General features: G+C 43.1%; 1 protein-coding gene across 3 annotated transcripts; it reads right to left on the bottom strand.

Annotated features, from left to right (window-relative positions):
* Positions 1 to 913: 913 nt before the first annotated feature.
* On the bottom strand, positions 914 to 9949 carry LOC110525636 (ectonucleoside triphosphate diphosphohydrolase 4). Of its 3 annotated transcripts, XM_021605939.2 has the most exons (14): positions 9793 to 9949; positions 9249 to 9357; positions 8914 to 9108; positions 8590 to 8795; positions 5804 to 5954; positions 5590 to 5693; positions 5405 to 5464; positions 5120 to 5250; positions 4930 to 4977; positions 3396 to 3562; positions 2962 to 3286; positions 2733 to 2818; positions 2470 to 2631; positions 914 to 2355 (listed from the first exon to the last, which is right to left on the bottom strand). In XM_021605939.2, the coding sequence occupies exons 2-14, from the start codon at positions 9254 to 9256 to the stop codon at positions 2121 to 2123; spliced, it is 1878 nt and encodes a 625-aa protein (XP_021461614.2). In that variant the 5' UTR covers positions 9257 to 9357; positions 9793 to 9949; the 3' UTR covers positions 914 to 2120. The 3 variants fall into 3 exon arrangements, with proteins under 3 accessions (XP_021461614.2, XP_021461615.2, XP_021461616.2); XM_021605940.2 differs by lacking the exon at positions 4930 to 4977 and having other exon boundaries at positions 5096 to 5250; XM_021605941.2 differs by lacking the exon at positions 4930 to 4977.
* Positions 9950 to 11404: the final 1455 nt, after the last annotated feature.

Genomic DNA, 11404 nt, shown 5'->3' with positions numbered 1-11404 from the left:
AACGCCCCCTATTGGAATTAAAACCATTGGCTGCTGAGACCTCAGTTTCCTGGGGTTGAAAATGCTATAGGGTGCAGACAGAGCATCAAAAAGCATCTGTGACGTGCAATTATGCATGTAGTATGTACTTTCTATAATTCCATATGGACATTGCGATAAGGTTATCTGTGACAGGAATAGTATAGGCCAGCAGGAGGTTTGTGAGGTTAGACCTTTACTGAATTTACAAATGCGAAATGCAGATATCTCAGACAGCTACTGTCTCTAGGCTCTGGCACTTTGAATTAATGACCACTACCTAAGCTAAACAATTTGACCAGTTAAATACTGTTGTTTCAGCTCTAAGCATTTCTCACAATTACAGGACAATGACAATTTCATAGTGAAAATAGATTAATCTGTAAAATGCATTGCATGTAATCTGTTCAATGCAGTATTTACATTTCCCATCTTAAATGGTCAACCTGTATTAAACTAATGTCCTCGTCAGACTCATCCATCGCCAGCTGGCAGACATGAAATGTAACACAGGACAGACAGGGAGAGGAGTGAAAACAAACCCCCATAGTGCAGTGTTTCCAACCTGGTCACCCAGACTCTGACAGGCCGGCTACAACAACATGGCCTCTAATAGGCTTGGGTGACCTGGTCATTAGTGGCTGACTGCAGCCTAGTCATCTTGATTGATATCCTTGTGGTACACTGATTTTCTTCCCGTGCTACTGGGGACGTGTAAACCCTGACCATAGCTGCTGTATATATGCATGTGTTTACTTACTCAATACTTACATAACCAATGGGGACTCAAACTCATCAGCAATTTCCTTCCAACTCTCCTCAAGACAATGAGGGCACCCAATATATTCCACGTGAACACAAGTGAAAATCAACAGATTGCGTTTGATGATTTTTGTAGCTTTCGTTGATATTTTGAACCATAAGTCTCAAAACAATCTCTTTATTATTCAACACCAATGGTATTGTAAAACAAACAAAAATCCTGTGCAAACTGTGAATTGATTTGAGTACACCCTTCAATATAAATATGGCCTATAATGCTTTCATAAACTAACCCCTTTACAGCAGTGATATCACAGCTTCTGAAAACGAAGCCCAGTGTGTTTGTCGAGATTTCTAATTAAATGATCTGCACCCCATCACGTGACACCATTGAGCTGAAAAGACAGCAGACATTTTTTACCCTACTGTAGCTCTGAGCCCTGTGTGGATTCAGCTGGAGTGTCTCTCCAGTGATAAGACAATAAATATTGCACCTTTGATAGATGCTGCCTGTTCTGCAATAGAAGGCAGAACAAAGGATACAAAAGAAACTAAAGTTAAAAAAAAGAAGCGGTGACAATCAAAGTATGACAAGTGTCTGTCTACACTGAGGAGTACAGAGGGTAAGCAGAGGCATACACCATTCCTCCACACAATAAATAAGCATTCACTAATCATGCACCCAAACGACAAACAGAGCCGCTAGTACACAAACATATTAAATTGCATCAGGATAATGTGACAGGAAAGGAAGTGAAACTCCACTCAAGTACAGAGAATCTATACATATGAGCTAATACAGTATGTACTCTAAACAGTAACGGTTTCACGATCCTCCTCGAACCTGCTCGTCTATTCACATTGATTCAATTCTGTGCACTAATTGGAAAAGACAGTAATTTAAGGACTTTATTTAAAAATGTGTTGTTTTTTGATTGACTAATTAGGGGAAGTTATGAGGCAGCTGCCATTCGAACCTTACAGGAAGCTTTAACGAAACCTGCGTGACTGGATAAAGTATGCATGGGGAGCTCTCAAACCTCAGGCAAGGAGTTACACACCAAGTACCTAGTTCATATTTCCAGCAACATAAAAAAAGGCAGATTTTGACATCATTAAAAATAAATAAGACAATCTCATGGTTAACTCAAGTATGCAAACTCAACATGCAAGATCTCCCATACCAGAGTCCCTCCCAGTGCTGTTTCTCTGTTCATTGGATTCATTCAAAATCCAACTCAGTTTTAGAGTTTTTTGTCATTACCAGCTAACAAATGAAGGCCTGAACATAAAAGTGCAGGCATAGGGAAAGGAGCTGGTTTTGGCGTGAAAGCTGAAGTCTAGAGGGTGATAGGGAGTGAGGGAGATCCCAGACCCTCCTCTAACCACTCAACAGTAGAGGGGGTGCAGCGCTGCGTGGTACAGCTGTGGATACGTCGGAGTCGCAGCAAGTAGAGCAAGATGGAGAGGAAGACAACCAGGAAGCAGGCCAGAAACAAGTAGTGGTTGTTGACAAAGGAGAAGCTGCGATGCCAGTGGGCGTGGACTCCTTTGAGGGTCTCCTGCTGAATATCCCTTGGAAAGGAATGTAAAATAGTGAAAGTTTTCTCCATATCCTAATCAGCAAAAATATATTGGCGTATTACAGTGTTAAAGCATGATGAAGTGTGACAGCAAGTGTTCTCTTACCTTAAAGGTAGAAAGCGGGTTCTGTAAAGGATGGCTCCAAGAGTCCATTGCACCTCTTTATCATAAACTAAGAGGGCAGTCCTCAGGTTTTTGTAGTCTATAGGGAAGGAGAAGCCTGAGTGGAATACCTCATACATCCAGGCTGATTTAAAACACTGGTACCTGCACACAAGACAAATGTTTACATGAATTCTCCCCGACAACTCTTTACTATTACTGGACTCAAGTCTTACTAAAGAGCCAAAGCTGGTGGTGGGACTTACTTGAGTCTGTGAACATCAGCGTGAGATGCATATAAGCCTGAGTCAAATCGCTCTTTCAGAGATTTCCACTGGGTGGCGCAGTAACCCTGGAGATGAAGCACAATGTTGATTGTAAACACAGCCACCATCTTACTGCAATTAGCCTAAGCTATGGTGAAATACATGCATTTCCATGCAGTTAGGAGTGCCAACTACATTGAAGTGCTGCTTTGCTGTGGTAAGGCCTCACCTTGGCAGCAATGGAATACTTTGAGGAGTTAAAATCACCGCCCATGCGCAACACATCCTCTGTGCAGTAGTAGAACTCAGAGAACCCATAGAACTGGCTGTTGGGGTAGTCGATGGGAGGCTGGTAGATGCCATTGAGGGAGGAGTGAGTCTCGTTGGTGCGGTTAAGGAAGGGCTGAAGCAGCTGTCTGCAGTGATCAAAATCCCCTGTGCCACGCAGGTGGAGTTTCTGTGTCGCTGGCCCCACCTCGTCCTGCAGGTCTGTGGGTAGACACGGGTCGAGCAGGGGGGACTCTGCCGTTTGACCTACACGCAGACCCAGGAGCCTGGACAAACCAACTAAAATGAGCTCTCCATAATGACAGCACTGAGCAATGTCAAACTAGTAAACTATCAGTATCATTAGCTATCATAGCATGTGTTAAAGGTTCTTACTTGTTTTTAGTGAGAGTGTTCCTGATAATGCTCTCCTCATATCTTTGTCGAGCAGCATTGCCTCCAAAGCCCAGGAAGGTGGACACATACACCCGGTAGACATGCTCTGTCCGGTGGGCATCGCAACCCAGGTTGAACTCCGCAAGTAAGTTCTTGGCCACTTCCTCCTATAAAAATCAAACATTCAATATCAGCCAGGAAATTACATTATTTTATCTAGGACTGTCTATATGTATAACAACCATTTACTTAAAGAAACTTTGATCAAGACGACAGTTCTATAAAGTTCCGCATTTAGAAAAAAACTGCAGGTGAATTACGTTCAGTGGAGAGCAAAAACTACAAGAGTAAGAGTGCATGCAAATTGTCATAGTAAATTGAAAACCAAACATTTTTGTGAACTAGCAAAAATAATTGCGCAGGACTGAAAAGCTGATGGACTTGGACTGCTTTAAATGAATGTATTATTATCTGGTCATGGATGTTTTGCACGATGGCTCTTAAGCATTATCTGTGATCTTAAAAGTAGACTCAGCGAAATGACGTTGCCACGAGCAGCACCGTAGATATTGAGATGAGCGAGATGCAACACTTTGCTCTCACACAGTAACCAGGTTTCCATTCAATCTTTGTATGCAAGTACAGTACATGTTGGATAAAAAAATAAATAATCATAACAGGCCTGATGGAAACAGAAGATTTGTCGGTAAACTTTCCAAATGTCGACAAGATAAAATAAGCTAGACAAGGTGGGATCTTTGTGTCGGAAAAATGATGTAAGAAATGTTGGCGTTAACACTTACACACAAATATTGATATTATAACCATCATATTGAAGTAAAGTCGCCCAATAACATTTGTGGTCCTCCTACGACTCGTCGGGAAACCATGCAGTTTGTTAGGCTACAGATGAAACTTCACAGGGTGGTGAAAGTGCAAGGTGATGAGCTTTATGCTCCTTTCCAATAAATATTGAGGATCTTATTCAGGTGATGTGATCTATTTTGTCCATAATAATAATAGATCTAATGTAGGCCCTACCCACACTGTATCTGCGAGCTGTTGTGGGCAAACTCGCTATATAATGCAACATTTTTTGAGAGAAAACCATTAGTAGAGTTAAATGCAATGGAAATCCATTTAACTAGTATTTATTTAACTGCAAAAGTTTGTTTTTGTTTGTTTTATGTGCACTACGTCATCACACAGCCATTTATCCACAAGTAAATTTGATGGAATCTGGTGGGAAAATGCAATTTTAAAATATTTGCATGAAAATCTGTTGCCAGTTGGATGGAAAGCTAGCTACAGACACAATATCTGCGCGTGTGTGCATGGGTTCACTTCATGCTGTTATAGCATGGTAGCCAGAGGACCAAAAACAGCGAAGAAGTTGATTCTTGCACTTTAACGCTCTTAGCTGTTGCAGAAATTACCCCACTATGCGGTTTATTGTATGCAATATCAAATTGCGGAGTCTACCTTTAGAGTTTGAACTAACACATTCTACTATGAAGCAATGCAGCAGGCTTATCTTTAGAGCAGACCTCCAATAGTCCACTCTGAATGGAGAGGACTTCATCTCCAGAGGACAAACATGATGTTTACAGGTTTAACCAGGGAATGAGTGGTGGGAAGAGAAAATGAGTGAGTGACAAATTAAAAGAGCACAAAAAAGGGAAATTGTTGTTGATAATAACCTGTTGTGGAGAAGCAAAGCTTACAGTTTTGGGCACTTCATATGCTATCTGAGTGGAGACACCCCCCATGTCCAGAACACCAGCGGTCCTTTTCCTCACCAGCGCCTCCTGCTGGTCACCTCCAGGTACCTGCACCTCTACAACTGCATCCCTCTCTATAGGAAGGATAGGGGAAGGAGCCACGGGTCCCATTGAAGAAAAATAATGAAAGACAAATAAAGTGGTGTCAGAGGTAAGTAAAATAAGGGAATTAAAGTATTCAGTGTGACGATATGCAGATATCTTAAGGAAATGTATTTAGATACTTACCACTAGCCACATGATTAAACCTTCCAAGGACAAAGTTGATTCCAATCCATGCATACACACCTGTCCAAAAACAAGGATAATTTATATATTCCAGCATTTCCACACATTTTCAACACAGATGGTGACATCTCAATGTTGAATGGCCAGTGTTTAGCTTGCCTGCTACTCTAAACAGGTTAGCTCACCTTCCTGCTTGCCAGAAATGACCTCCACATGGGAATCAGAAAAGAGGAAGTTGAAATGTACAGGGATATCGGTCCGTAGATCCTCCAGAAGTGCTTCCTGTTGACTGAAAAAGAGGAAATAAGCCAATGTTAACATGGGAGGTCACAGCGGTAATAAAAAATAAACACTTGCAAGTTTCCATCTCAAGATGAGAAATACTAAATTGGGGTGTACCTGTCAGACAGCACCCTCATTCCAGCCGTGCACAGGATGTACAGAGGGGTCTCCTGGTGCTTGTGTTTGGGGATGTGCTGGGCAGCAAAGCTCAGCAGGGGGTGGATGTAATCACTGGCCTTCTCTGGTGTTTTTGCAAGCTCTGAGATGCCTACAAAAAAATAACAAAGTATTAAGACCATGGCTCCGTCTTTATTGGGTGGAATGGATAAGTGCTTTAAACTAAGCCAATGTCTTATAAACTCAGCAAAAAAAAGAAACGTAATTTCTCAGGACCCTGTCTTTCAAAGATAATTTGTAAAAATGCAAATAACTTCACAGATCGTCATTGTATAGGGTTTAAACACTGTTTCCCATGCTTGTTAAGGAACATGCACCTGTGGAACGGTTAACTTCTTGAGGGCCGGTGGCAGTATTCGGTAATTCAGATGACTGACGTGCTCAAAGTAAACTGCCTGTAACTCAGGCCCAGAAGCTAGGATTGAAAGCTGAAGTTTCTAAAACTGTTCAAATAATGTCTGAGTATAACAGAACTGATATGGCAGGAATCTGCCCATCCAAATCCTTGTTCATGGGAAAATCAAAGGAATACCTCCCAGATTGCAGTTCCTAGGGCTTCCACAAGATGCCAAGTCTATATAAATAGTTTTAGGCTTGTTTTTTATTTTTTAAATGAGCTAGAATTTTTTGTTTTCCTAGGTGGCTCCCATTTTGACTGTAGTATTGTGGGGTGTGTGGATGAGGGTGCGCACTTCGTTATTCATCTCCGGTAATGAACATACTATTCTCCATCTTAAATTGTACATTTACATTTAAATTGTACATGTACATAAATTGTATATTTACATATTAAGGTACCCGAGGATTGATTAGAAATGTTGTTTGACTTGTTTGGATGAAGTTTATCAGTAACTTTTGGGATTCATTTGTATGCATTTTGAACGAGGGAAACAGGTGGATTACTGAATCAAGCGCGCCAACTAAACTGACCTTTTTGGGATATAAAGGACTTCATCGAACAAAACGACCATTTGATGTGTAGCTGGGCCCCTTGGGATTGCAAACAGAGGAAGATCTTCAAAGGTAAGTGATTTGTTTTATTGCTATTTCTGACTTTCGTGACGACTCTGCTTGTTTGGAAAATGTTTAATGCTTTTGTACGTGGGGCACTGTCCTCATAATCGCATGGTATGCTTTCGTCGTAAAGCCTTTTTGAAATCTGACATAGCGGGTGATTTAACAAGAAGTTATGCTTTTAAACGATGTAAAACACTTGTATTTTCATTCATGTTTAATATTACGATTTTGTATTTGGCGCGCTCCGATTTCACCGGATGTTGTCGAATTTGATCCGGTTAACAGGATTTCTGCGCTAAGACATTAAGACACTAACAGCTTACAGATGGTAGGCAATTAAAGGTCACAGTTAGAAGAACTTAGGACACTAAAGAGGTCTTCCTACTGATGCTGAAAAACACCAAAATAAAGATGCCAAGGGTCCCTGTTCATCTGCGTGAACGTGCCTTAGGCATGCTGCAAGGAGGCATGAGGACTGCAGATGTGGCCAGGGCAATAAATTGCAATGTCCCTACTGTGAGACACCAAAGATAGCGCTACAAGGAGACAGGAAGGACAGCTGATCATCCTGGCAGTGGCAGACCATGTAACACCTGCATAGGATCGGTACATCCGAACATCACACCTGTGGGACAGGTACAGGATAGCAACAACTGCCCGAGTTACACCAGGTACGCACAATCCCTCCATCAGTGCTCAGACTGTCCGCAATAGGCTGAGAGAGGCTGGACTGAGAGCTTGTGGGCCTGTTGTAAGGCAGGTCCTCACCAGACATCACCGGCAACAACGTCGCCTATGGGCACAAACCCACCGTCACTGGACCAGACAGGACTTGCAAAAAGTGCTCTTCACTGATGAGTCGTGGTTTTGTCTCACTAGGGGTGATGGTTAGATTCACGTTTATCGTCAAAGGAATGAGCGTTACACCGAGGCCTGTACTCTGGAGCGGGATCGATTTGGAGGTGGAGGGTCCGTCATGGTCTGGGGCGGTGTGTCACAGCATCATCGGACTGAGCTTGTTGTCATTGCAGGCAATCTCAACACTGTGCGTTACAGGGAAGACATCATCCTCCCTCATGTGGTACCCTTCCTGCAGGATCATCCTGACATGACCCCCCAGCATGACAATTCCACCAGCCATACTGCTTGTTCTGTGTGTGATTTCCTGCAAGACAGGGATGTCAGTGTTCTGCCATTGCCAGCGATTAGCCCAGATCTCAACCTCATTGAGCACGTCTAGGACCTGTTGGCTAGGACCTATTGGATCGGCGGGTGAGGGCCATTCCCCCCATAAATGTCCGAGAACTTGCAGGTGCCTTGTTGGAAGAGTGGGGTAACATCTCACAGCAAGAACTGGCAAATCTGGTGCAGTCCATGAGGAGATGCACTACAGTGCTTAATGCAGCTGGTGGCCACACCAGATACTGAGTGTTACTTTTGATTTTGACCCCCCCCCCCCCTTTGTTCAGGGACACATTCAATTTCTGTTAGTCACATGTCTGTGGAACTTGTTCAGTTTGTGTCTCAATTGATGAATCTTATGTTCATACAAATATTTACACATGATAAGTTTGCTGAAAATAAACGCAGTTGACAGTGAGATGAAGTTTCTTTTTTTGCCGAGTTTACATTATGAAACCAGAGTGGGAATGTATACATGTGGCTCTTCCCAGCAGCACACCAGTCATCAGCAACCAGGTATGTCTCACCTGGCTTGATCTTCATGACCACTGGTTTCCTGTGCTGGTCTCTCATCTGTCGTATGTCAAGCAGATCATGGGGATTACCATTGTGCTGGGGCCAACAATACACAAACACCCTGGAGCCACTGCTACCGCAGTCTACCACCAAACCGTAGTTCAGGTTGGGATTACTGGTGTCGGTGGCCTCCACATCTGTGACTCTCGCCAAGTGTCTGGTGATCAGAGGTGAATGAAAAGTTGACAATTGTAAGCCAAATTCAGCCAAACATTTTCTTGTCTTTACAGGAATATGTAATGGTATCTTCTAATGTGCCGCTACTAGTGACTCACCTATGGAAGTAGTTGTCCTTTCTGATCCAGATGTCCTGGCCCTTTCCTGTTACCAACAACAGGTAAAGCAGTCCTAGCAATCCCACCAGCAGACCAAATAAGAGTAGCTGCCTGAATGAAGGTAGCAGTAGACGAGGAAGAACCAGGGGTGACAGGCTGAAGTGCCAGGAGGCTGGGAGGCACGAGAAGCTGATCCTGTAAGGACAAGTGAGACCTTGGTATGTATGGTAAAATACACTTTGACTAGTCTATGCAACAGCGGCATGCATGCCGACCATGGAATAATAATTAAAGGGTAACAATTCCTAGTCCTCTACTCAGTCGGTCGAGCCTACCTTCCCATGACGTGGACTGTCCTAGTTCACTGGATGAAAATCATTCAAAGGGGACACGAGTCTGGGATGTTGGCTTCAGAGCCTCACCATTTCTCCATCTGCTCATTGTCTTGATAAAATAAACACGTTAGCTACAAGCTAAGCAGTAATTATTACTGATGACATCGATACCAACGCGTGTCAATACCAATGGTGACATTTGGCCACTAGCGCATCCACCGGCACAACTGCCACGTACTGCATTGCATAATAATGTAATGATACTGGTCCGATTTCAACTAGTTAGCTGGTTTAGTTAGCTAAGACAATACGTTAGCTTTCTATGTAGCGTTTCCTAGTCTATTGGATAAACAATATACATGTTAGTTAGCTAGCAAGTTTATTAAGCGGGCGAATGTTTGGATTCTGGCTAGCGAAACAAACAGATCACTGGTTAACCAACGACGATAGCCGGGGTATTGCTAGGCTACCGTTAGCCCCTGCCCTGTACTAGGAGTATGCTGTGCCCACGGTCCATCTAAAACCAAACTTAAAATGTACTTACTGTTGCGTTTCGAACGACTTCGTTGCATAACATTTACATTAGCTCGTTTGCTGCTGAATATTGTTACTAATACTATTGGGAGGATGCGCTAACAGCACCCTAACTAGCTAGTATTCAGTGCGCAGGTCAGGCAGATGTGACGTAGCTAGTAAAAGGTGCGGTACGAATGTTTTTAAATCATTGGCACTCCCTGGCGGCTTTCACTGGTATAGCCTGCTTGCTCAGGGTTGGGAAACTGGCAGCATCCTCTGATCCTTTTTGGAGGGGGACTCAGGCGGTGTCTTTGCTTACTGTTGCGAGGTAGAACACACAAGGTGCAATTTCGTAATTTAGTTGTGTATCAGTTGTTTTCTTGCTGCTTCTCGTGAGTTTAGATTGGTGGCTCCCACCCCCAACAACTCAAAGTTGCCACAAATCAAAAAAAATGTGCAACTACACTGAAAACAAGGAAACAAAGAAAACTGGGTAACACTTGACACCCAGTGTTATAACAGCTGACATAACATGGTCTTAATACTGTCATGGCGCAGCTATTTAGACCTGTTGTGACAAATTGCATTGTTTTATGGCTGGTAATGACACCTACATAGTCAAAACCCCAATACCTACCACACAGGGCAAAATATTCAATTACAGTATAGCCTACTTGTCAACAGTATGTTTATGTTATAAAATTCTGAAATTGACCATATTAAATTATCATTGTAATTGAGCACAACAATGACAGACATGCACCTACCCCAAATGCTGTTGCTGATGATTGGGGTGGATAAAGGAGAAGGAGCAGGACAAGACACCCTCTTTTTGACTGATGACTGACATAAGGGAATGTACGTGATAGGCCAATCTGGCCTATGTGATTATGATGTTCATAATGCTTATTGACAGTGTCATAAAGTGTACTTTCTTGACATAATGACAAAGGAAATACAGGCTTAGATTTTTTGCAAATTTATATTTAAAAAAATGAAATATCAGATTTACATAAATTCAGGCTCTTTACTCTGGACTTTGTTAAAGCACCTTTTGCAGGGATTACAGCCTCTAGTCTTCTCGGGTATGACGCTACAAGCTTGGCACACCTGAATTTGGGGAGTTTGTCCCATTCTTCTCTGCAAATCCTCTCAAGCGCTGTCAGGTTGGATGGAGAGTGTCGCTGCACAGCTATTTTCAGGTCTCTCCAGAGATGTTCGATTGCGTTCAAGTCCAGGCTCTGGCTGGCCCACTCAAGGACATTCAGAGACTTGTCCCGAAGCCACTCTTGCATGGTCTTGGCTGTGTGCTTAGGGTCATTGTCCCGTCGCCCCACTCGGAGGTCCTGAGCACTCTGAAGCAGGTTTTCATCAAAGATCTCTGTACTTTGCTCCGCTCATCCTTCCCTCGATTCCAACTTGTCTCCCAGTCCCTACCACTGAAAAACATCCCCACAGCATGAAGCTGCCACCACCATGCTTCATCGTAAGGATGGTACCAGGTTTCTTCTAGACGTAACGTTTGACATTCCGGCCAAAGAGTTCAATCTTGGTTACATCAGACCAGAGGATCTTGTTACTCATGGTCTGAGAGTCTTTAGGGGCCAAGTGGCAAACACAAAGCGGGCTGTCATGCATTT

This window comes from Oncorhynchus mykiss, chromosome 6 (assembly GCF_013265735.2).
Source record: "Oncorhynchus mykiss isolate Arlee chromosome 6, USDA_OmykA_1.1, whole genome shotgun sequence".
Taxonomy (NCBI): Eukaryota; Metazoa; Chordata; class Actinopteri; order Salmoniformes; family Salmonidae; genus Oncorhynchus; species Oncorhynchus mykiss.
This window is presented reverse-complemented; position numbering and strand designations above follow the sequence as displayed.